The sequence below is a fragment of the Oncorhynchus nerka genome, linkage group LG19 (genome assembly GCF_034236695.1).
Source record: "Oncorhynchus nerka isolate Pitt River linkage group LG19, Oner_Uvic_2.0, whole genome shotgun sequence".
In the NCBI taxonomy this organism is placed as follows: domain Eukaryota; kingdom Metazoa; phylum Chordata; class Actinopteri; order Salmoniformes; family Salmonidae; genus Oncorhynchus; species Oncorhynchus nerka.
In genome coordinates, this window is record NC_088414.1 from 35,273,394 (window position 1) to 35,300,200 (window position 26,807).

General features: G+C 48.3%; 1 protein-coding gene across 8 annotated transcripts in view; it reads right to left on the minus strand.

Moving 5' to 3' along the window:
* Positions 1–26,807, minus strand: part of LOC115115796 (dachshund homolog 2-like) — a 324,950-nt gene that overhangs the window by 50,105 nt on the left and 248,038 nt on the right. For 6 of the 8 annotated variants that reach the window (XM_065004911.1, XM_065004908.1, XM_065004906.1 and 3 more), the window contains 3 exons: positions 7,745–7,893; positions 7,388–7,535; positions 4,383–4,529 (listed from right to left, as the gene is read on the minus strand). In XM_065004911.1, coding sequence (XP_064860983.1) covers positions 4,383–4,529; positions 7,388–7,535; positions 7,745–7,893 — 444 coding nt within the window. The remainder of the gene's footprint in view (positions 1–4,382; positions 4,530–7,387; positions 7,536–7,744; positions 7,894–26,807) is intronic. The other 2 variants (XM_065004909.1, XM_065004905.1) reach the window with 1 other exon arrangement.

Below are 26,807 nucleotides of genomic sequence, written 5' to 3' on the forward strand. Positions count from 1 at the left end.
AGGGGAAAGGGTAAAGAGGAGGAAGAGGAGAGGGGGAAGGTAAAGAGGAGGAGGAGGAGAGGGGGAAAGGGAAAGAGGGAAAGAGGGAAAGGTAAAAGAGGAGGAGGAGGAGGAGGAGAGGGAAAGGTAAAGAGGAGGAGGAGGAGAGGGGAAAGGTAAAGAGGAGGAGGAGAGGGGGAAAGGTAAAGAGAGGGAGGAGGGAAAGGTAAAGAGGAGGAGAGGGAAAGGTAAAGAGGAGGAGGAGAGGAGGTAAAGAGGAGAGGAGAGGGAAAGGTAAAGAGGAGGAGGAGGAGAGGGGAAGGTAAAAGGAGGAGGAGGAGGAGAGGGAAAGGTAAAGAGGAGGAAGAGGAGAGGGGGAAGGTAAAGAGGAGGAGGAGAGGGAAAGGTAAAGAGGAGGAGGAGGAGAGGGGAAAGGTAAAGAGGAGGAGGAGAGAGAGGGAAGGTAAAGAGGAGGAGGAGGAGAGGGGAAAGGGAAAGAGGAGTAGGAGAGGGAAAGGTAAAGAGGAGGAGGAGGAGAGGGGAAAGGTAAAGGAGGAGGAGGAGAGGGAAAGGTAAAAGAGGAGGAGGAGAGGGAAAGGTAAAGAGGAGGAGGAGGAGGGGGGGAAGGTAAAGAGGAGGAGGAGAGGGAAAGGTAAAGAGGAGGAGAGGGGGAAAAGGTAAAAGGAGGAGGAGAGGGAAAGGTAAAGAGGAGGGGAGGGGAAGGTAAAGAGGAGGAAAGAGGAGGGAGGGAGGGAAAGGTAAAGAGGAGGGAAAGGAGAGGAGGAGGGAGGGGAAAGGTAAAGAGAGGAGGAGGAGAGGGGAAAGGTAAAGAGGAGGAGGAGAGGGGAAAGGTAAAGAGGAGGGAGGAAAGGTAAAGAGGAGGAGGAGGGGAAAGGTAAAGGAGGAGAGAGGGAGGAGAGGGAAAGGTAAAAAAGAGGAGGAGGAGGGAGAGGAGGAGAGGGAAAGGTAAAGAGGAGGAGGAGGAGGAGGGAAAGGTAAGAGGAGGAGGAGGGAGAAAGGGAAGGTAAGGGAAAGGAGGAGGAGGGAGGAGGAGGAGAGGGAAAGGTAAAGAGGAGGAGGAGAGGGGGAAAGGTAAAGAGGAGGGAGGAGAGGAAGGTAAAGAGGAGGAGGAGGAGAGGAAGGTAAAGGAGGGAGGAGAGGGGAAAGGTAAAGAGGAGGAGGAGAGAGGGGAAAGGTAAAGAGGAGAGGGAAAGGTAAAGAGGAGGAGGAGGAGAGGAAAGGGGTAAAAGGAGGAGGAGGAGAGGTAAAAGAGTAAAGAGAGGAGGAGGAGGAGAGGGAAAGGTAAAGAGGAGGAGGAGGAGAGGGAAAGGTAAAAAGGAGGAAGGAGGAGGAGGAGGAGGAGGGGAAAGGTAAAGAGGAGGAGGAGGAGAGGGAAAAGGTAAAGAGGAGGAGAGGGAAAGGTAAAGAGGAGGAGGGAGGAGAGGGAAAGGTAAGAGGGAAAGGAGGAGGAGGAGGGGAAAGGTAAAGAGGAGGAGAGGAGGAGAGGGAAAGGTAAAAAGAGAGGAGGAGGAGGGGAGGAAGGGGTAAAGAGGAAAGAGGGAGGAGGAGAGAGGGAAAGGTAAAGAGGAGGAGGAGGAGAGGGAGGTAAAGAGAGGGAGGAGGGGAAGGTAAAGAGAGAGGGGAAAGGTAAAGAGGAGGAGGTAAAGAAGGTAAAGGGAGGAGGAGAGGAGGGAAGGAGAAAGGAGGAGGAGGAGGGGGAAAGGTAAGAGGAGGAGGAGAGGGAAAGGTAAAGGAGGAGAGGAGAGGGAAAGGTAAAGAGGAGGAGGAGGGAAAGGTAAGGTAAAGAGGAGGAGGAGGGGAAAGGTAAAGAGGAGGAGGAGGGAGGGAAGGGGGAGGAGGAGAGGGAAAGGTAAAAGGAGGAGGAGGAGGAGAGGGGAAAGGTAAAGAGGAGGAGGAGGAGAGGTAAAGAGGGGAAGGGAAAGAGGAGGAGGAGAGGGAAAGGTAAAGAGGAGGAGGAGGAGAGGAGGAGGAGAGGGGAAGGAGGAGGAGGAGGGAAAGGTAAAGAGGAGGAGGGGAGGGGAAAGGTAAAGAGGAGGAGGAGGAGGTAAAGGAGGAGGAGGAGGAGGAGGGAAAGGTAAAGAGGAGGGAGGAAAGGTAAAGGAGGAGGAGGAGAGGGAAAGGTAAAGAGGAGGAGAGAGGGAAAGGTAAAGAGGAGGAGGAGGGAGGAGAGGGAAAGGTAAAGAGGAGGAAAGGAGAGGAGGTAAAGGAAGGAGGAGGAGGAGGAAAAGGAGAGGAGAGGGGGAAGGTAAAGAGGAGGAGGAGGAGGGAGGGAAAGGGGAAAGGAGGAAGAGGAGGGAGGAGAGAGAGAAGGGAAAAAAGAGGAGGAGGAGGGAAAGTAAAGAGGAGGAGGAGGAAAGGTAAAGAGGAGGAGGAGGAGAGGGGAAAGGTAAAGAGGAGGAGGAGGAAGGTAAAGAGGAGGGAGGAAAGGAAAGGGGAGGTAAAGAGGAGGAGGAGGAAAGGTAAAGAGGAGGAGGAGGAGAGGGAAAGGTAAAGAGGAGGAGGAGAGGGAAAGGTAAAGAGGAGGAGGAGGGGAAAGGTAAGGAGGAGGAGGGAAAGGTAAAGAGGAGGAGGAGAGGGAAAGGTAAAGAGGAGGAGGAGGAGGGAGGGAAAGGTAAGGGAGGAGGAGGAGAGAGGGAAAGGTAAAGAGGAGGAGGAGAGGGAAAGGTAAAGAGGAGGAGGAGGGAAAGGTAAAGAGGAGGAGGGAAGGGGAAAGGTAAAGAGGAGGAGGAGAGGGAAAGGTAAAGAGGAGGAGGAGGAGGGAAAGGTAAAAGAGGAGGAGGAGAGGGGAAAGGTAAAGGAGGAGGAGGAGAGAGGGAAAGGGAGGAGGAGGAGGAAGGGTAAAGAGGGAAGGAAAGGTAAAGAAAGAGGGAAAGGAGAGGAGGGAGAGGGGAAAGGTAAAGGAGGAGGAGAGGGAAAAGGTAAAGAGGAGGAGGAGAGAGGGAAAGGTAAAGAGGAGGAGGAGGAGAGGGAAAGGTAAGAGAGGAGGAGGAGGAGGAGAGGGAAAGGTAAAGGAGGAGGAGGAGAGAGGGGAAAGGTAAAGAGGAGGAGGAGAGGGAAAGGTAAAAAGAGGAGGAGGAGGAGAGGGAAAGGTAAAGAGGAGGAGGAGAGGGAAAGGTAAAGAAGGAGGAGAGAGGGGAAAGGGTAAAGAGGAGGAAAGAGGGAAAGGAAAGAGAGAGGAAGAGGAGGGAGGGAAAGGTAAAGAGGAGGAGAGAGGGAAAGGTAAAGAGGAGGAGGAGAGGGAAAGGTAAAGGAGGAGGAGGAAAGGTAGAGAGGAGGAAGGAGAAAGAGGAGGAAGAGGAGGAGAGGGAAAGGTAAGAGGAGGAGGAGAGGGAAAGGTAAAGAGGAGGAGAGAGGGGGGAAGGAGGAGGAGGAGGAAAGGGGGAAGGTAAAGAGGAGGGAGAGAGGGGAAAGGTAAAAGAGGAGGAGGAAGGGAAAGGTAAAGAGGAGTAAAGAGGAGGAGGAGGAGAGGGAAAGGTAAAGAGGAGGAGGAGGTAAAGAGGAGGAGAGGGAAAGGTAAAGAGGAGGAGGTAAAAAGGTAAAAGGAGGAGGAGGAGAGGGAAAGGTAAAGAGGAGGAGGAGGAGAGAGGGGAAAGGTAAAAGAGGAGGGGAGAGGGGAAAGGTAAAGAGGAGGAGAGGGGGAAAGGTAAAGAGGAGGAGGAGGAGAGGGAAAGGTAAAGAGGAGGAGGAGAGGGGGAAAGGTAAAGAGGAGGAGGAGAGGGAAAGGTAAAAGGAGGAGGAGGAGAGGGAAAGGTAAAGAGGAGGAGGAGAGGGAAAGGTAAAGAGGAGGAGGAGGAGGAGAGGGAAAGGTAAAGAGGAGGAGGAGAGGGAAAGGTAAAAGAGGAGGAGGAGAGGGAAAGGTAAAGAGGAGGAGGAGGAGAGGGAAAGGTAAAGAGGAGGAGGAGAGGGGAAAGGTAAAGAGGAGGTAAAGGGAAAGGAGGAGGAGGAGGAGGAGGGAAAGGTAAAGTAAAGGAGGAGGAGGAGAGAGGGAAAGGTAAAGAGGAGGAGGAGGAGAGGGAAAGGTAAAAGGGGAGGATGAGGGGGAAGGGAGGAGGAGGAGGAGGAGAGGGAAAGGTAAAGAGGAGGAGGAGAGGGGGAAGGTAAAGAGGAGGATGAGAGGGAAAGGTAAAGAGGAGGAGGAGAGGGAAAGGTAAAGAGGAGGAGGAGAGGGAAAGGTAAAGAGGAGGAGGAGGAGAGGGAAAGGTAAAGAGGAGGGGGAGGAGAGGGGGAAGGTAAAGAGGAGGAGGAGGAGAGGGGGAAGGTAAAGAGGAGAAGCCGAGGAGACGGGGAAGGTAAAGAGGAGGAGGAGGAGAGGGGGAAGGTAAAGAGGAGGAGGAGGAGAGGGAAAAGGTAAAGAGGAGGAGGAGGAGAGCATGGAGGCTTACCGTTGAGACTCATACGGAGGTTCTCTGGGGAGGTGACTGTTTTGAGGGCCTGCTCCACCTGCTCACGGCGCTTGAACTCAAACTCCAGAGCCTCCTGCAGTTTCCTCTTAGCCTTCTTCTCCTTTTTCAGACGCTTCTGGATGGTGGCTACACAGGGACAGAGGGAGGGAGAGGAGGAGAGAGCCAGTGAGTTGACAAGCTCACCTCAACTGAGGCAAACTGAGAAAACCCTTTGTATCTGTGAATCTCTAGTGCTGTCCCCTAGACCCAGTACTAGAACCGGTAACCCAGTCCAGCTGCACCCCCCTATCCCAGCCCAGACCAGCTGCACCTCCCCAGCCCATCTCCAGTTTGAAGCTCTTAAGGGTGCCCATTCTCCCCATATTAACAGCCCAATAAAAAGCATGTTCACAGTAAAGAGGAACCAACAGCACCATGCAGCAGCACCCACTCTGTCAGTGGAGGCTGGGGAGGGGAGGACGGCTCATAATAATGGCTGAAATGGAGTGAATGAAATGGCATTCAACACATGGAAACCATGGGAAAAAATGTGTTTGAAGTATTTGATACCATTCCACCTATTCCACTCCAGCCATTACCAAGATCCCGTCCTCCCCAATTAATGTGCCACCAGCCTCCTGTGCACTCTGCCCTGTCTAACCCAGAGCTGATAACACCTCTAATTACACACAGCTTTACTGCCTCTCCATTAAAAGATACATTTTAATAAAAAGCAATGTGATAACAGTCATGACTAATAGACATTCAAAGTGTCTGTAAATATTGTTGGAGTTGTTACCGAGGCGACTAATTGCCTTCATTTCTTGGCTGTGGCTGAAGATGCACAAGTCCTATCTAAATCCACCAGGATGTGTGCCAAGCCCAGTAAAGATGCACAAGTCCTATCTAAATCCACCAGGATGTGTGCCAAGCCCAGTAAAGATGCACAAATCCAATCTAAATCCACCAGGATGTGAGCCAAGCCCAGTAAAGATGCACAAGTCCTATCTAAATCCACCAGGATGTGTGCCAAGCCCAGTAAAGATGCACAAATCCAATCTAAATCCACCAGGATGTGAGCCAAGCCCAGTAAAGATGCACAAGTCCTATCTAAATCCACCAGGATGTGTGCCAAGCCCAGTAAAGATGCACAAATCCAATCTAAATCCACCAGGATGTGAGCCAAGCCCAGTAAAGATGCACAAGTCCTATCTAAATCCACCAGGATGTGAGCCAAGCCCAGTAAAGATGCACAAGTCCTATCTAAATCCACCAGGATGTGTGCCAAGCCCAGTAAAGATGCACAAGTCCTATCTAAATCCACCAGGATGTGAGCCAAGCCCAGTAAAGATGCACAAGTCCTATCTAAATCCACCAGGATGTGAGCCAAGCCCAGTAAAGATGCACAAGTCCTATCTAAATCCACCAGGATGTGTGCCAAGCCCAGTAAAGATGCACAAGTCCTATCTAAATCCACCAGGATGTGAGCCAAGCCCAGTAAAGATGCACAAGTCCTATCTAAATCCACCAGGATGTGTGCCAAGCCCAGTAAAGATGCACAAGTCCTATCTAAATCCACCAGGATGTGAGCCAAGCCCAGTAAAGATGCACAAGTCCTATCTAAATCCACCAGGATGTGTGCCAAGCCCAGTAAAGATGCACAAGTCCTATCTAAATCCACCAGGATGTGTGCCAAGCCCAGTAAAGATGCACAAGTCCTATCTAAATCCACCAGGATGTGCCAAGCCCAGTAAAGATGCACAAGTCCTATCTAAATCCACCAGGATGTGTGCCAAGCCCAGTAAAGATGCACAAGTCCTATCTAAATCCACCAGGATGTGTGCCAAGCCCAGTAAAGATGCACAAGTCCTATCTAAATCCACCAGGATGTGTGCCAAGCCCAGTAAAGATGCACAAGTCCTATCTAAATCCACCAGGATGTATGCCAAGCCCAGTAAAGATGCACAAGTCCTATCTAAATCCACCAGGATGTGTGCCAAGCCCAGTAAAGATGCACAAGTCCTATCTAAATCCACCAGGATGTGTGCCAAGCCCAGTAAAGATGCACAAGTCCTATCTAAATCCACCAGGAGGTGAGCCAAGCCCAGTAAAGATGCACAAGTCCAATCTAAATCCACCAGGATGTGTGCCAAGCCCAGTAAAGATGCACAAGTCCTATCCAAATCCACCAGGATGTGAGCCAAGCCCAGTAAAGATGCACAAGTCCTATCTAAATCCACCAGGATGTGAGCCAAGCCCAGTAAAGATGCACAAGTCCAATCTAAATCCACCAGGATGTGAGCCAAGCCCAGTAAAGATGCACATTTTCCTTTGGCAGGATTTGTATGTACTGTATGCGTGTATTCCGCAAGAGGCTTGTGGCATCCAGGCTGCATCACATCCGGCCGTGATTGGGAGTCAGTTGGCCCAGCGTTGTCTGGGTTTGGCCGGGGTAGGCCGTCATTGTAAATAAGAATTTGTTCTTAACTGACTTGCCTAGTTAAATAAAAGTTAAATAAATAAATAAAATAAACCATAATTGGGGATGACGGGTTTGTGGTAAATGGCTGGAGCGGAATTAGTGGAATGGTATCCAATACATCAAACACATGTTTTCCATGTTTTCCATGTGGTTGATGCCATTCCATTCGCTCCATTCTAGCCATTATTGTGAGCCGTCCTCCACTCACCAGCCTCCACTGGTTTATTCATTCACACTGCCAGATCTCTCTCACATATACTGTACACACACACTTTCCTGTCTGTCTGTCTGTCTGTCTGTCTGTCTGTCTGTCTGTCTGTCTGTCTGTCTGTCTGTCTGTCTGTCTGTCTGTCTGTCTGTCTGTCTGTCTGTCTGTCTGTCTGTCTGTCTCTCATTCAGTCAGACACACACGCACACACACACACACACACACACACACACACACACACACACACACACACACACACACACACACACACACACACACACACACACACACACACATCCTCTCCCTCTCTCCTACCTCGGCTGTGCAGTTCGGAGGAGAGCTGTCTCTCCAGACTCTCTCTCATCTCTCTCTCTCTGTAGAGCTCCATCTTAAGCTCCTTCCTCTGCTGCTGAACGTGTTTCTCCTGCACACGGGTGTTGTCCACGGCTACCTTCAGCAGACCCTGCGCCGCCCGAGGGACACAGAGAAGAGCACAGCACTTTAACCTTTAACCCCAGGGCTAACAACTAGAGCACCATAACACACACACACACACACACACACACACACACACACACACACACACACACACACACACACACACACACACCCTACAGCAGCACCCACTCACACCAGTGCCAATATTCCAAAACACAAAGACTGTGTCTCCACCTGGATGTTGGTGAGCAGAGTCTCCACAGAGTTGAGTCCGTCCGCGAAGAGGAAGGGGGCAGGGAAGCCTGGAGGCAGGGTCTGTCCACCCAGGGCCATCTTCTCGAAGCCTGGCTTCATCATGGGCAGGGCCAGCTGCCCTTCTTCTGCTTAACACAACACACAATAGACCTTGGTTTACAACCAGCTTTATCACACGTAACGGGGCTGTTAAAATAAAACTGATGCACAAACACACATTCCATCACATTCACAGGGACATATGAACAGTTTAATAAAGCTGAAAGCATTGTCAATGGTAGACAGTGAAAGCAGCAGAGAGACCAGGCTGAGGGACTGACTGTATGCCCTGTACAGCCTCTCTCTGAAGAGTGGTTCATCTATACGCAGCAGAGTGAAAAACCCAGATCAGAGCAGTATCACCACGGAGACAGCTTCCCGACAAGCAAGGAGCATTGTATTTTACCTTCCCAAAGCCCTCTCTCACTTTCCTCCCATCTCCCCTCCCCCTCCTCTCCTCCCATCCGTCCATCCCCCATCTCCTCTACTCCCCCTCCTCTCCCCCATCCCTCCATCCCCTATCTCCTCTACTCCCCCTCCTCTCCTTCCATCCCTCCCCCTCTCCTCTCCTTCCATCCCTCCCCCTCTCCTCTCCTTCCATCCCTCCCCCACACACAGAGGGAACGACAGGGGTAAATAGACAGAACCCTGAGAGTGTCTGGAGCTATGATTCACCCAGATAATCTGGCTCTGAGATGACACCAGCCATCCCAGCTTCCCAGCGCAAGACAAATAGGACAGCCAGGGTGGGAATTGTGATGACAGTGTATCACGGGTCACATCGATCTCCCCGCTGCGCTCACAGGCTGGCCAGATAACCCTGCACTCCATGCTGCCCATTGTCCATGTTTCACCTGTCCTACAAGCAATACTTTTCCCCCTGTACTGGAAAGGGCATTCAAGTAAATAGAGGGAATGAGAGAGAGAGAGAGAGAGAGAGAGAAATAGGTAGAGAGAGAAAGAGTGAAAAAGAGTGAAAAAGAAAAAGAAAGAGAGAGGTAGAGGTAGAGAGAGAAAGAGAGAGGTAAAGAGAAAGAGAGAGGTAGAGAGAGAGAAAGAGAGAGATATAAATAGATAATGAGAGAGAGAGAGCGAAAGAGAGGTGGAAAAATGTGAAGAATAATTCCTCCCCCAGCAGTTTGACAGTCTGTAATTAATTTTTTGGTAATGACTGAAAGTTGCTGGCAGATTAAGGTCACACAGATACAGTATGAAGAGGAGAGATTGTATGTGTGTGTGTATACACTACCGTTAAAACGTTTGGGGTCTCTCCAAAATGTCCTTGTGTCTAGTTTGAGAAACAGACTCCTCACAAGTCCTCAACCGGAGTCTCCTCTTCACTGTTGACGTTGAGACTGGTGTTTTGCGGGTACAATTTAATGAAGCTGCCAGTTGAGGACTTGTGAGGCATCTGTTTCTCAAACTAGACACTCTAATGTACTTGTCCTCTTGCTCAGTTGTGACCCGGGGCCTCCCACTCCTCTTTCTATTCTGGTTAGAGACAGTTGGTGCTGTTCTGTGAAGGGAGTAGTACACTTCGTTGTACGAGATCTTCAGTTTCTTGGCAATTTCTCGCATAGAATAGTCTTCATTTCTCAGAACAAGAATAGACTGACGAGTTTCAGAAGAAAGTTCTTTGTGTCTGGCCATTTTGAGCTTGTAATCAAATCCACAAATGCTGATGCTCCAGATACTCAACTAGTCTAAAGAAGGACCGTTTTAATGCTTCTTTAATCAGAACAACAGTTTTCAGCTGTGCTAACATAAATGCAAAAGGGTTTTCTAATGATCAATTAGCCTTTTAAAATGATACACTTGGATTAGCTAACACAACGTGCCATTGGAACACAGGAGTGATGGTTGCTGATAATGGGCCTCTGTACGCCTTTGTAGATATTCCATAAACAATCTGCTGTTTCCAGCTACAATAGTCATTTACAACATTAACAATGTCTACACTGTACTTCGGATCAATTTGATGTTATTTTAATGGACAAAAAATTAGCTTCTAAGTGAGCCCAAACTTTTGACCGGTAGTGTATGTGTTTGTTGAGAGAGACAGATATAGAGAGATATAGGGAGAGAATAGGGGAAAGGAGAGAGGAAGGACTGTGTGAGAGTGGTGTGAGGTGAATCGTTAGATCAACTGTAGAATCAGAGGGAAGATATGAAGAGTTCAGAAATAGCATCTGGCAACAAGAGCCTCAGTTCCCATCTTTGGTCTATGTAATGGACCTGGTCAGAGGCTCCATCTCCCCCTGCCCTCCTCCCCATCCCCTCTATTGATGATAAACAGCTCACCTGCTCCCCTGTCACATAGCCTCTCTGGTCCCATGCATTAGGAAAGGGCTGGGGGTTACTCCTAAAAGCAGCCCCGTACCCTCCCTCCCTCCCTCTCTCTCTCTCTCCCTCTCTCTCTCTCCCTCTCCCCTTCTCTCTCTCTCTCTCTCCCTCTCTCTCTCTCTCTCTCTCTCTCCCTCTCTCTCTCTCTCTCTCTCTCTCTCTCTCCCTCCCTCTCTCTCTCCCTCTCTCTCTCTCTCCCTCTCTCTCTCATTCTCTCTCTCCCTCCACTAGGCTTTCCACACCTAATTGCTACTTTCTTTTAAAGCGACAGATTTATCTTGCTGCTGCTGCTGATAGCACACAATTCAATTCATTTTATTCTGTGGGCAAAGAGGGGGAGAGGGCTGGTCCATGACATTTACAAAGTGCCCTGGTTCTGTATCAGGTCACTGTAATGTGCACAAGTAATGATGCAGGGTGTGTGCCACCTACAGTGTTCTCTGTACATACGATGTGTGTGTCCCCAACAGGCCCACCTGAAGAACATGAACAGCGTTCAGCCTGACTGTGCTGTAGCATGAGAGAGGTGAGAAACAACGACTGACATGAGGGGAAATGGAATCACCACACTTGACTGGGAGGACCTTGTTGAACCAATGACATGACTTCAGAACCCTCCCACTGAACCAATGACATGACTTCAGAACCCTCCTACTGAACCAATGACATGAATTCAGAACCCTCCTATTGAACCAATGACATGACTTCAGAACCCTCCCACTGAACCAATGACATGACTTCAGAACCCTCCTATTGAACCAATGACATGACTTCAGAACCCTCCTACTGAACCAATGACATGACTTCAGAACCCTCCTACTGAACCAATGACATGACTTCAGAACCCTCCTACTGAACCAATGACATGACTTCAGAACCCTCCCACTGAACCAATGACATGACTTCAGAACCCTCCTACTGAACCAATGACATGACTTCCGAACCCTCCCACTGAACCAATGACATGACTTCAGAACCCTCCTACTGAACCAATGACATGACTTCAGAACCCTCCTATTGAACCAATGACATGACTTCAGAACCCTCCTATTGAACCAATGACATGACTTGACAACCCTCCTATTGAACCAATGACATGATTTCAGATCCCTCCTACTGAACCAATGACATGACTTCAGAACACTCCTATTGAACCAATGACATGTCTTCAGATCCTTCCACTGTCCAATGACATGTCTTCAGAATCCTCCTATTGAACCAATGACATGACTTCAGATCCCTCCTATTAACCAATGACATGTCTTCAGAACCCTCCTACTGAACCAATGACATGACTTCCGAACCCTCCCACTGAACCAATGACATGACTTCAGATCCCTCCTATTAACCAATGACATGTCTTCAGATCCCTCCTATTAACCAATGACATGTCTTCTGAATCCTCCTATTGAACCAATGACATGTCTTCAGATCTCTCCTATTAACCAATGACATGTCTTCAGATCCCTCCTATTAACCAATGACATGACTTCAGATCCCTCCTATTAACCAATGACATGTCTTCAGAATCCTCCTATTGAACCAATGACATGACTTCAGATCCCCCCTATTGAACCAATGACATGTCTTCAGAATCCTCCTACTGAACCAATGACATGACTTCAGAACCCTCCCACTGAACCAATGACATGACTTCAGAACCCTCCTACTGAACCAATGACATGACTTCCGAACCCTCCCACTGAACCAATGACATGACTTCAGAACCCTCCTACTGAACCAATGACATGACTTCAGAACCCTCCTATTGAACCAATGACATGACTTCAGAACCCTCCTATTGAACCAATGACATGACTTGACAACCCTCCTATTGAACCAATGACATGATTTCAGATCCCTCCTACTGAACCAATGACATGACTTCAGAACACTCCTATTGAACCAATGACATGTCTTCAGATCCTTCCACTGTCCAATGACATGTCTTCAGAATCCTCCTATTGAACCAATGACATGACTTCAGATCCCTCCTATTAACCAATGACATGTCTTCAGATCCCTCCTATTAACCAATGACATGTCTTCAGAATCCTCCTATTGAACCAATGACATGTCTTCAGATCTCTCCTATTAACCAATGACATGTCTTCAGATCCCTCCTATTAACCAATGATATGACTTCAGATCCCTCCTATTAACCAATGACATGTCTTCAGAATCCTCCTATTGAACCAATGACATGTCTTCAGATCCCCCCTATTGAACCAATGACATGTCTTCAGAATCCTCCTATTGAACCAATGACATGTCTTCAGAATCCTCCTATTGAACCAATGACATGTCTTCAGAATCCTCCTATTGAACCAATGACATGTCTTCAGAATCCTCCACTCCTCCCACTCTGAACACACAAACAGAGCAAACAGACAAATACACAAACAAACAAAAGGGAAGTGCTGTTTCCTTTTAACCGGCCGCAATAATCAATCAATTATTGAACAATCAGGCCTTTTATTTGCAACCCCTAAAAATAAGGACAATGTATTGTTTCTGAAGAGAACCCCCCACTCAATGTTTAAGAGGTTTCAAAAAAGGAGAGGTATTTGAAATCCATCAACTCTCATTGCAAAGCCCTCAGCTCTCAGCGGAAAGAGGAAAACAACTAAATTAAGGTTCAAAAGGGAAAAGAATGGCATGTTTACCTGACACTAGCTCTTACAGCCATCACAGTGTTGTGTTTCAGAAGACTGGCATGTTTACCTGACACTTACAGCCATCACAGTGTTGTGCTTCAGAAGACTGGTGTGTTTACCTGACACTAGCTCTTACAGCCATCACAGTGTTGTGCTTCAGAAGACTGGCATGTTTACCTGACACTAGCTCTTACAGCCATCACAGTGTTGTGTTTCAGAAGACTGGAGTGTTTACCTGACACTAGCTCTTACAGCCATCACAGTGTTGTGCTTCAGAAGACTGGCGTGTTTACCTGACACTAGCTCTTACAGCCATCACAGTGTTGTGTTTCAGAAGACTGGCATGTTTACCTGACACTAGCTCTTACAGCCATCACAGTGTTGTGTTTCAGAAGACTGGCATGTTTACCTGACACTAGCTCTTACAGCCATCACAGTGTTGTGTTTCAGAAGACTGGCGTGTTTACCTGACACTAGCTCTTACAGCCATCACAGTGTTGTGCTTCAGAAGACTGGCATGTTTACCTGACACTAGCTCTTACAGCCATCACAGTGTTGTGTTTCAGAAGACTGGCGTGTTTACCTGACACTAGCTCTTACAGCCATCACAGTGTTGTGTTTCAGAAGACTGGCATGTTTACCTGACACTAGCTCTTACAGCCATCACAGTGTTGTGTTTCAGAAGACTGGCGTGTTTACCTGACACTAGCTCTTACAGCCATCACAGTGTTGTGCTTCAGAAGACTGGCGTGTTTACCTGACACTAGCTCTTACAGCCATCACAGTGTTGTGCTTCAGAAGACTGGCGTGTTTACCTGACACTAGCTCTTACAGCCATCACAGTGTTGTGCTTCAGAAGACTGGCGTGTTTACCTGACACTTACAGCCATCACAGTGTTGTGCTTCAGAAGACTGGCGTGTTTACCTGACACTAGCTCTTACAGCCATCACAGTGTTGTGCTTCAGAAGACTGGCATGTTTACCTGACACTAGCTCTTACAGCCATCACAGTGTTGTGCTTCAGAAGACTGGCGTGTTTACCTGACACTAGCTCTTACAGCCATCACAGTGTTGTGCTTCAGAAGACTGGCGTGTTTACCTGACACTAGCTCTTACAGCCATCACAGTGTTGTGCTTCAGAAGACTGGCGTGTTTACCTGACACTAGCTCTTACAGCCATCACAGTGTTGTGCTTCAGAAGACTGGCGTGTTTACCTGACACTTACAGCCATCACAGTGTTGTGCTTCAGAAGACTGGCGTGTTTACCTGACACTAGCTCTTACAGCCATCACAGTGTTGTGTTTCAGAAGACTGGAGTGTTTACCTGACACTAGCTCTTACAGCCATCACAGTGTTGTGCTTCAGAAGACTGGCGTGTTTACCTGACACTAGCTCTTACAGCCATCACAGTGTTGTGCTTCAGAAGACTGGCGTGTTTACCTGACACTAGCTCTTACAGCCATCACAGTGTTGTGCTTCAGAAGACTGGCGTGTTTACCTGACACTAGCTCTTACAGCCATCACAGTGTTGTGCTTCAGAAGACTGGCGTGTTTATCTGACACTAGCTCTTACAGCCATCACAGTGTTGTGCTTCAGAAGACTGGCGTGTTTACCTGACACTAGCTCTTACAGCCATCACAGTGTTGTGCTTCAGAAGACTGGCGTGTTTATCTGACACTAGCTCTTACAGCCATCACAGTGTTGTGCTTCAGAAGACTGGCGTGTTTACCTGACACTAGCTCTTACAGCCATCACAGTGTTGTGCTTCAGAAGACTGGCGTGTTTATCTGACACTAGCTCTTACAGCCATCACAGTGTTGTGCTTCAGAAGACTGGCGTGTTTACCCGACACTAGCTCTTACAGCCATCACAGTGTTGTGTTTCAGAAGACTGGCGTGTTTACCTGACACTAGCTCTTACAGCCATCACAGTGTTGTGCTTCAGAAGACTGGCGTGTTTACCTGACACTTACAGCCATCACAGTGTTGTGCTTCAGAAGACTGGCGTGTTTACCTGACACTAGCTCTTACAGCCATCACAGTGTTGTGCTTCAGAAGACTGGCGTGTTTACCTTACTCTACAGCCATCACAGTGTTGTGCTTCAGAAGAGCTGACACTTACAGCCATCACAGTGTTGTGCTTCAGAAGACTGGCGTGTTTACCTGACACTAGCTCTTACAGCCATCACAGTGTTGTGCTTCAGAAGAGCGTGTTTACCTGACTGCTCTTACAGCCATCACAGTGTTGTGTTTACCTGACACTAGCTCTTACAGCCATCACAGTGTTGTGCTTCAGAAGACTGGCGTGTTTACCTGACACTAGCTCTTACAGCCATCACAGTGTTGTGCTTCAGAAGACTGGCGTGTTTACCTGACACTAGCTCTTACAGCCATCACAGTGTTGTGCTTCAGAAGACTGGCGTGTTTACCTTGACTGGCGTGTTTACCTGACACTAGCTCTTACAGCCATCACAGTGTTGTGCTTCAGAAGACTGTGTTTACCGTGCTCTTACAGCCATCACAGTGTTGTGCTGACTGGCACTAGCTCTTACAGCCATCACAGTGTTGTGCTTCAGAAGACTGGCGTGTTTACCTGACACTAGCTCTTACAGCCATCACAGTGTTGTGCTTCAGAAGACTGGCGTGTTTACCTGACACTAGCTCTTACAGCCATCACAGTGTTGTGCTTCAGAAGACTGGCGTGTTTACCTGACACTAGCTCTTACAGCCATCACAGTGTTGTGCTTCAGAAGACTGGCGTGTTTACCTGACACTAGCTCTTACAGCCATCACAGTGTTGTGCTTCAGAAGACTGGCGTGTTTACCTGACACTAGCTCTTACAGCCATCACAGTGTTGTGCTTCAGAAGACTGGCGTGTTTACCTGACACTAGCTCTTACAGCCATCACAGTGTTGTGCTTCAGAAGACTGGCGTGTTTATCTGACACTAGCTCTTACAGCCATCACAGTGTTGTGCTTCAGAAGACTGGCGTGTTTACCTGACACTAGCTCTTACAGCCATCACAGTGTTGTGCTTCAGAAGACTGGCGTGTTTACCTGACACTAGCTCTTACAGCCATCACAGTGTTGTGCTTCAGAAGACTGGCGTGTTTATCTGACACTAGCTCTTACAGCCATCACAGTGTTGTGCTTCAGAAGACTGGCGTGTTTATCTGACACTAGCTCTTACAGCCATCACAGTGACAGTGGCGCTGTAAGGACTTTGTCATATACAGAATGCTCTGTCCCAGATGTGAATTAAACTTTACGGACTGTGTGTGTGTCTACCACTGAGAACCTTCCTCCGCCGGTCTTACCAGAAGTGGCTCCTCCATCCATGCCTCCATATGGGTGAACAGATGGCCAGGCAAGGAGAGGCATGGAGGAGAAAACCCTAATAAGCATCTACAGCAATATACCATCTACACACTCTCTACCCTCCAGCCCTATTATCCCCCAGCAGCACCATCTACACACTCTCTATCCTCCAGCCCTATTAACCCCCAGCAGCACCATCTACCCACTCGCTATCCTCCAGCCCCACTAACCCCCAGCAGCACCATCTACACACTCGCTATCCTCCAGCCCTATTAACCCCCAGCAGCACCATCTACACACTCGCTATCCTCCAGCCCTATTAACCCCCAGCAGCACCATCTACACACTCGCTATCCTCCAGCCCTATTAACCCCCAGCAGCACCATCTACACACTCGCTATCCTCCAGCCCTATTAACTCCCAGCAGCACCTTCTCGCCGACTCCCTGGGTGCTGTTTGACTCCCCAGGTGCTGTTTGACTCCCCATGTGCTGTTTGACAACCCGGGTGCGGTTTGACTCCCCAGGTGCAGTTTGACACCCCAGGTGCTGTTTGACTGCTGTTTGACTCCCCAGGTGCTGTTTGACTCCAGGTGCAGTTTGACTCCCCAGGTGCTGTTTGACTCCCCAGGTGCAGTTTGACTCCCCGGTGCTGTTTGACTCCCCAGGTGCAGTTTGACTCCCCAGGTGCTGTTTGACTCCCCGGGTGCTGTTTGACTCCCTGGGTGCTGTTTGACTCCCCAGGTGCTGTTTGACTCCCTGGGTGCTGTTTGACTCCCTGGGTTCTGTTTGACTCCCTGGGTGCTGTTTGACTCCCTGGGTGCTGTTTGACTCCCCGGGTGCTGTTTGACTCCCCAGGTGCTGTTTGACTCCCCGGGTGCTGTTTGACTCCCTGGGTGCTGTTTGACTCCCCAGGTGCTGTTTGACTCCCGGGTTCTGTTTGACTCCCCAGGTGCTGTTTGACTCCCCGGGATCTGTTTGACTCCCCAGGTTCTGTTTGACTCCCCAGGTTCTGTTTGACTCCCCAGGTGCTGTTTGACACCCCGGGATCTGTTTGACTCCCCAGGTGCTGTTTGACTCCCCGGGTGCTGTTTGACTCCCCCGGTGCTGTTTGACTCCCCAGGTGCTATTTGACTCCCCGGGTGCTGTTTGACTCCCCCGGTGCTGTTTGACTCCCCAGGTGCTGTTTGACTCCCCAGGTGCTATTTGACTCCCCAGGTGCTATTTGACACCCCGGGTGCTGTTTGACTCCCCAGGTTCTGTTTGACTCCCCAGATTCTGTTTGACACCCCGGGTGCTGTTTGACACCCCGGGTGCTGTTTGACTCCCCAGATTCTGTTTGACACCCCGGGTGCTGTTTGACACCCCGGGTGCTGTTTGACTCCCCAGGTTCTGTTTTCTGTTTGACACCCGGGTGCTGTTTGACCCCAGATTCTGTTTGACACCCCGGGTGCTGTTTGACACCCCGGGTGCTGTTTGACACCCCGGGATCTGTTTGGCTCCCCAGATTCTGTTTGACACCCCGGGTGCTGTTTGACACCCCGGGATCTGTTTGACTCCCCAGATTCTGTTTGACTCCCCGGGTGCTGTTTGACACCCCGGGATGCTGTTTGACTCCCCAGGTTCTGTTTGACTCCCCAGGTCTGTTTGACACCCCGGGATCTGTTTGACTCCCCAGATTCTGTTTGACACCCCGGGATCTGTTTGACTCCCCAGATTCTGTTTGACACCCCGGGATCTGTTTGACTCCCCAGATTCTGTTTGACTCCCCAGATTCTGTTTGACACTCCCAGGTGGTGCTGTTTGACACCCGGGACTGACTCCCATCTGTTTGGCTCCCCAGATTCTGTTTGACACCCCGGGTGCTGTTTGACACCCCGGGATCTGTTTGGCTCCCCAGATTCTGTTTGACACCCCGGGTGCTGTTTGACACCCCGGGATCTGTTTGACTCCCCCTCCCATTTGTTTTGTACACTGCTGCTTCTCACTGTTTATTATCTCTGCATAGTCACTTCACACCTACCTACATGTACAAATTACCTCAAACCTGTACCCCTGCACATTGACTCGGTACTGGTGCCCCCTGTATATAGCCTCGCTATTGTTATTTTATTGTGTTACTTTTGATCATTTTTTACTTTAGTTTATTAGGTCAATATTTTCTTAACTCTTTCTTGAATTGCATTGTTGTTGTTCATCTCACGCTAAGGTCTACACTTGTATCCGGCGCATGTGACAAAGTTTGATTTGTTTTGTGTACTGTCTGCTGAATATTGAATAGCAGCCAATTAGATGGTGGTTTAGGCCAGGGAAATTGACTCCCCAGAGCGGGAGAATTGCATTGTTGTTGTTCAGAGAGACACCGGGAGATTTTGATTTGTGGATCTGTTTGAGAGGAGGAGGGAGATTTTTTTGAGAGAGAGGGAGATGGAGAGGAGAGAGAGGAGGGAGAGAGAGAGAGAGGGAGAGAGGGAGGGGAGATGAGAGAGAGAGAGAGGGAGAGGGAGAGAGAGAGAGGGAGAGAGAGAGAGGAGTTTTGGAGAGAGAGAGGGGAGAGAGAGAGAGAGAGAGAGAGAGAGAGAGAGAGAGGGAGAGAGAGAGAGAGAGAGAGAGAGAGAGGAGAGAGAGAGAGGGAGAGAGAGAGAGAGAGAGAGAGGAGAGAGAGAGAGAGGGAGATGGAGAGAGAGAGAGAGGGAGAGGAGAGAGGAGATGGAGAGAGGGAGGGAGAGGAGAGAGAGAGAGAGAGGGAGAGAGAGAGAGAGAGAGAGAGAGAGTGGAGAGAGGGAGAGAGTGAGAGAGAGAGAGGAGAGAGAGAGAGAGAGAGAGAGAGAGAGAGAGAGAGAGAGAGAGAGAGAGAGAGAGGGAGAGAGAGAGAGAGAGAGAGAGAGAGAGAGAGGGAGAGAGAGAGAGGGAGAGAGAGAGAGAGGGAGAGAGAGAGAGAGAGAGAGAGAGAGAGAGAGAGAGAGGCCTCACTGGCAGCATTTACATAGGATCAAGGAAGGTAAATAATTGTAATGACGACCAGGTTGGATATCAAAAGACAGAAAATGATTAATTAGGGTTTGTGAATTTTCATGTCAGGTACATATTTACACATTTTGGTACATGTGTTAATTATGCCAAATGCATAATAATGACTCTAGCAGGACCCAGGATACAGCAGGAAACAAAGTGTTAGAACAGGTGACCCAGATTCCTGATCATCTCTGTAGGCTGCACTGGGCCCTTTCTAGCAGTACACTCTGCACTGGGCCCTTTCTAGTAGTACGCTTTGCACTGGGCCCTTTCTAGTAGTACGCTCTGCACTGGGCCCTTTCCAAAGCAGTACACTCTGCACTGGGCCCTTTCTAGTAGTACATTCTGCACTGGGTCCTTTCTAGCAGTACACTCTGCACTGGGCCCTTTCTAGCAGTACACTCTGCACTGGGCCCTTTCTAGTAGTACGCTTTGCACTGGGCCCTTTCTAGTAGTACGCTCTGCACTGGGCCCTTTCCAAAGCAGTACACTCTGCACTGGGCCCTTTCTAGCAGTACGCTCTGCACTGGGCCCTTTCTAGTAGTACGCTTTGCACTGGGCCCTTTCTAGTAGTACGCTCTGCACTGGGCCCTTTCCAAAGCAGTACACTCTGCACTGGGCCCTTTCCAAAGCAGTACACTCTGCACTGGGCCCTTTCTAGCAGTACACTCTGCACTGGGCCCTTTCTAGCAGTACACTCTGCACTGGGCCCTTTCTAGTCGTACACTCTGCACTGGGCCCTTTCTAGCAGTACACTCTGCACTGGGCCCTTTCTAGTAGTACACTCTGCACTGGGCCCTTTCCAGTAGTAAACTCTTCACTGGGCCCTTTCTAGTAGTACACTCTGCACTGGGCCCTTTCCAGTAGTACACTCTTCACTGGGCCCTTTCTAGTATTACACTCTGCACTGGGCCCTTTCTAGTAGTACACTCTGCACTGGACCCTTTCTAGCAGTACACTCTGCACTGGGCCCTTTCTAGTCGTACACTCTGCACTGGGCCCTTTCTAGCAGTACACTCTGCACTGGGCCCTTTCTAGTAGTACACTCTGCACTGGGCTCTTTCCAGTAGTACACTCTGCACTGGACCCTTTCTAGCAGTACACTCTGCACTGGGCCCTTTCCAGTAGTACACTCTGCACTGGGCCCTTTCTAGCAGTACACTCTGCACTGGGCCCTTTCTAGTAGTACACTCTGCACTAGGCCCTTTCTAGCAGTACACTCTGCACTGGGCCCTTTCTAGTAGTACACTCTGCACTGGGCCCTTTCTAGTAGTACACTCTGCACTGGGCCCTTTCTAAAGCAGTACACTCTGCACTGGGCCCTTTCTAGTAGTACACTCTGCACTGGGCCCTTTCTAAAGCAGTACACTCTGCACTGGGCCCTTTCTAAAGCAGTACACTCTGCACTGGGCCCGTTCTAAAGCAGTATGCTCTGCACTGGGCCCATTCTAAAGCAGTACACTCTGCACTGGGCCCTTTCTAAAGCAGTAGGCTATGCACTGGGCCCTTTCTAAAGCAGTACGCTCTGTACTGGGCCTGTTCTAAAGCAGTACGCTCTGCACTGGGCCCTTTCTAAAGCAGTATGCTCTGCACTGGGCCCATTCTAAAGCAGTACACTCTGCACTGGGCCCTTTCTAAAGCAGTATGCTCTGCACTGGGCCCTTTCTAAAGCAGTACGCTCTGCACTGGGCCCTTTCTAGTAGTACACTCTGCACTTGGCCCTTTCTAAAGTAGTACACTCTGCACTGGGCCCTTTCTAAAGTAGTACACTCTGCACTTGGCCCTTTCTTAAATAGTACACTCTTCACTGGGCCCTTTCTAGTATTACACTCTGCACTGGGCCCTTTCTAGTATTACACTGCACTGGGCCCTTTCTAGTCGTACACTCTGCACTGGGCCCTTTCTAGTCGTACACTCTGCAATGTGCCCTTTCTAGTAGTACACTCTGCAATGGGCCCTTTCTAGTAGTACACTCTGCAGCCTTACACTGACTGGTTTGGAGCACCACTGCCAATCACATCTGCATTTCTGTGCCCATCTTCCATACAAATAATACAACTTTGTCATGTAAAGTAAACCTGCCTCCTTCTCCCCTCTTTCTCATGGATACTCGTCTTATCTCACTGACATCCTCTTTCTCTCTGATCCTCACCTTATCTCAATGACACTCTCTTTCTCTCTGATCATCACCTTATCACTGACATCCTCTTTCTCTTTGATCCTCACCTTATCTCAATGACACCCTCTTTCTTTCTGATTTACATCACCTTATCTCAATGACACCCTCTTTCTCTCTGATCCTCGTCTTATCTCACTGACTCCCTCTTTCTCTCTGATCATCACCTTATCTCACTGACACCCTCTTTCTCTCTGATCAACACCTTATCTCACTGACACCCTCTTTCTCTCTGATCGTCACCTTATCTCAATGACATCCTCTTTCTCTCTGATCCTCACCGTATCTCACTGACACCCTCTTTCTCTCTGATCCTCACCTTATCTCACTGACACCCTCTTTCTTTTTGATTTACATCACCTTATCTCAATGACACCCTCTTTCTCTCTGATCATCACCTTATCTCACTGACACCCTCTTTCTCTCTGATCATCACCTTATCTCACTGACACCCTCTTTCTCTCTGATCATCACCTTATCTCAATGACACCCTCTTTTGTCTCCCTCCTCTTCTTCCCAAAACGTGTAAGCACCAGGCAACAGCACCATTCATTCTCCACTGTGTTTCACTGGGGAGCTGGAGGGGTGGGTTGTCTGTCATTATGTAGACTGATAACTGCACAGTTCAGTCAGTCCACTTACCCAGTAGCACTTACATGTGTCATAACCTCCCCCAGTCATGATGAAGGACAACTCACAGGAGGGGTAGGAAGGGATATGGATCTCTTCCCTGCTAATTATCTATTTATTCCCAACAAGATGGCAGGTTTTGACAACAGGCACCCAGGGAGCCATAAAGCTCTGGGAACCAACTGTCTTCATGGTATTTATAATGCTCTCAGAGAAACACTCCAATCAAACAGGACTCTGGGAGTATTGGCAGGAGGAAGAGACTCTGCTCTGATCAACACACACACACACACACACACACACACACACACACACACACACACACACACACACACACACACACCTGCTGCTGCTGCTGGAGCCTTAACTGTTTTGGAACCAGAACTGGATAAACACTGTACTAGTGGGACATCAGAATGTCAGCAATGTCTGCTATTGCCAATTACCAATTAGGAAGAGATGTGAGTTGTATAAAGGAGACCATTTACAAATCTGGTGTTAGTAAAATACACTACATATTCAAAAGCACAGTACCAGTCAAAAGTTTGGACACACCTACTCATTCCAGGGTTTTTCTTTATTTTTACTATTTTCTACATTGTAGAATAACAGTGAAGACATCAAAACTCTGAAATAACACATATGGAATCACGTAGTAACCAAAAAAGTGTTTAACAAATAAAAATATATTTAATATTTAAGTTTCTTCAAAGTAGCCACCCTTCACCTTGATGACAGCTTTGTATTCTCTCAACCAGCTTCATGAGGTAGTCACCTGGAATGTATTTCAATTAACAGGTGTGCTTTGTTAAAAGTTAATTTGTGGAATTATTATTCTTATTCTTATTCTTATTGCGTTTGAGCCAATCAGTTGTGTTGTGACAAGGTAGGGGTGGTATACAGAAGATAGCTCTATTTGGTAAAAGACCAAGTCCATATTATGGCGAGAACAGCTCAAATAAGTAAAGAGAAACAACAGTTCATCATTACTTTAAGACATTACATTTCTTCAAGTGCAGACACAAAAACCATCAAGCGCTATGATGAAACTTGCTTTCACGAGGACCGCCACAGGAAAGGAAGACATCTGCTGCAGAGGATAAGTTCATCAGAGTTACCAGCCTCAGAAATTGCAGCCCAAATTAAAGCTTCACAGAGTTCAAGTAACAGAGCAGAGGTTCGAATCCAGTCTGTATCACAACCGGCCGTGATTGGGAGTCCCATTGGTCGGCGTACAATTGGCCCAGCGTCATCCAGGTTTGGCCAGGGTAGGCCGTTGTAAATATGAATTTGTTCTGAACTGACTTGCCTAATTAAATAAAGGTTCAATTAAAAAATAATATAAAAAACAGACAGAGCTTAACATCAACTGTTCAGAGGAAATTCATGGTTAAATTACTGCAAAGAAACTACTACTAAAGGATACCAATAATAAGAAGAGGCTTACTGGGCCAAGAAACTCAAGCAATGGACATTAGACCAGTGGAAATCTGTCCTTTGGTCTGATGAGTCCAAATTTGAGATTTTTGGATCCAACCACCGTGTTTTTGTGAGATGCAGAGTAGGTGAACGGATGATCTCTGCATTTGTAGTTCCCACCATGAAGCATGAAGGAGGAGGTGTGGCGGTGGGGGTGCTTTGCTGGTGACACTGTCAGTGATTTATTTTGAATTCAAGGCACACTTAACCAGCATGGCTACCACAACCTTCTGTAGTGATACTCCATCCCATCTGGTTTGGGCTTAGTGGGACTATCATTTGTTTTTCAACAGGACAATGAACCAAAACACACCTCCAGTCTGTGTAAGGGCTATTTGACCAAAGAGCACCTTCTGTCTACCAAAACCTAATACTGTGTACCTTAGCACCTTCTGTCTAACAAAACCTACTATTGTGTACCTTAGCACCTTCTGTCTACCAAAACCTACTATTGTGTACCTTAGTACCTTCTGTTTACCAAAACCTACTATTGCCTTAGCACCTTCTGTCTACCAAAACCTACTATTGTGTACCTTAGCCCTTTCTGTCTAAAAAACCTACTATTGTGTACCTTAGTACCTTCTGTCTACCAAAACCTACTATTGTGTACCTTAGTACCTTCTGTCTACCAAAACCTACTATTGCCTTAGCACCTTCTGTCTACCAAAACCTACTATTGTGTACCTTAGCCCTTTCTGTCTAAAAAACCTACTATTGTGTACCTTAGTACCTTCTGTCTACCAAAACCTACTATTGTGTACCTTAGTACCTTCTGTCTACCAAAACCTACTATTGCCTTAGCACCTTCTGTCTACCAAAACCTACTATTGTGTACCTTAGTACCTTCTGTCTACCAAAACCTACTATTGCCTTAGCACCTTCTGTCTACCAAAACCTACTATTGTGTACCTTAGTACCTTCTGTCTACCAAAATCTACTATTGTGTACCTTAGCACCTTCTGTCTACCAAAACCTACTATTGTGTACCTTCTGTCTACCAAAACCTACTATTGTGTACCTTAGCACCTTCTGTCTACCAAAACCTACTATTGTGTACCTTAGTACCTTCTGTCTACCAAAACCTACTATTGCCTTAGCACCTTCTGTCTACCAAAACCTACTATTGTGTACCTTAGTACCTTCTGTCTACCAAAACCTACTATTGCCTTAGCACCTTCTGTCTACCAAAACCTACTATTGTGTACCTTAGTACCTTCTGTCTACCAAAATCTACTATTGTGTACCTTAGCACCTTCTGTCTACCAAAACCTACTATTGTGTACCTTCTGTCTACCAAAACCTACTATTGTGTACCTTAGCACCTTCTGTCTACCAAAACCTACTATTGTGTACCTTAGTACCTTCTGTCTACCAAAACCTACTATTGTGTACCTTAGCACCTTCTGTCTACCAAAACCTACTATTGCCTTAGCACCTTCTGTCTACCAAAACCTACTATTGTGTACCTTAGCACCTTCTGTCTACCAAAACCTACTATTGCCTTAGCACCTTCTGTCTACCAAAACCTACTATTGTGTACCTTAGCAGCGCTTCCCTTCCTCCTTTTCTTCTACCTTTGGGATGAATTGGAATGCTGACTGGGAGCCAGGCCTAATCGCCCAACGTTAAGTGCCCGACCTAACTAATGCTCTTGTGGCTGAATGGAACGAATCTCCGCTGCAATGTTCCAACATCTAGTGGAAAGCCTTCACAGAAGAGTGGAGGCTGTTATAGCAGCAATGTTCCAACATCTAGTGGAAAGCCTTCACAGAAGAGTGGAGGCTGTTATAGCAGCAATGTTCCAACATCTAGTGGAAAGCCTTCCCAGAGGAGTGGAGGCTGTTATAGCAGCAATGTTCCAACATCTAGTGGAAAGCCTTCCCAGGAGAGTGGAGGCTGTTATAGCAGCAAAGGGCTACCAACTCCATATTAATGCCCATGATTTTGGAATGAGATGTTTGTTGAGCAGGTGTCCACATACTTTTGGTCAGATAGTGTACGTCTGCCAAAATGAAGCTGAAAGTGAATTATAATGCAGTTTAGTGTTCTATATTACATCTTATACATAAAAACATGTAAAAGACAGTTTTCAAGAAAGTGTCATGACAACTGTGTGACATGCCCCTTCTGTGGGTGTCCACTTCTGTGGGTCCAGCAACCTTAGAACCAGGTATGAGCTCTTTCTCCTCCCACATCCCCATGTTGTCCCCCGGGGGTCTAACCTATTAATCTACTCCACTACTCCCACATAATCCCGAGGGCCACTTTCTCCCTGATTTTAAACAAGACAAGCCCGCTGAACGACAGGCTGGATTGAGAAAGTTGAAAACGGGATGACAACGGAAGATCGACATACACACAAAGTGGAGGCGAACTTAATGAGCTTAACCAAGTCAAGAAGGAACGGCCAATGTTCATTATTTTCCAAAGATGAAAGCATGACAATAAAAGTGAAACTAAAGAACAGGGCCCGGGATGTGTGCGTGGGGCTCCCTGGGGCTCCCTGGGGCTCCCTGTATTCTATTTTAACTGCCATACATGACAGTTTGGGCTCCAGAGTGGTGCAGTGATCTAAGGCATCACTACAGACCCAGGTTCAATCTTGGACTGTATCTCAACAGGACGTTATCGGGAGTCCCATAGGGAGGCGCACCATTAGCCCAGTGTCGTCTGGGTTAGGGGAGGGTTTGGCTGGGGGGATTTATAACTAGGCCATCATTGTAAATAAGAATTTGTTCTTAAATGACTTGCCTAGTTAAATAAAGGTTAAATAAAATATAAACATGAAAGTCGACGTATATTAAATTGCTAAAGCACTAAAGACAGAGAATTGAAGGAATGTAAATGAACGCTGAGTGCCGTCTGTGAGCTGCAGTCTGTGAGCTGCAGTCTTTGAGATGCAGTCTGTGAGCTGCAGTCAGTGAGCTGCCGTCTGTGAGCTGCAGTCCGTGAGCTGCAGTCTGTGAGCTGCAGTCTGTGAGCTGCAGTCTGTGAGCTGCCGTCTGTGAGCTGCAGTCTGTGAGCTGCAGTCCGTGAGCTGCAGTCTGTGAGCTGCAGTCTGTGAGCTGCAGTCTGTGAGCTGCCGTCTGTGAGCTGCAGTCTGTGAGCTGCAGTCTGTGAGCTGCCGTCTGTGAGCTGCAGTCTGTGAGCTGCCTCTGTGAGCTGCAGTCTGTGAGCTGCCGTCTGTGAGCTGCCGTCCGTGAGCTGCAGTCCGTGAGCTGCAGTCCGTGAGCTGCAGTCCGTGAGCTGACATCTGTGAGCTGCAGTCCGTGAGCTGCAGTCCGTGAGCTGCAGTCTGTGAGCTGCAGTCTGTGAGCTGCCGTCTGTGAGCTGCAGTCTGTGAGCTGCCGTCTGTGAGCTGCAGTCTGTGAGCTGCAGTCCGTGAG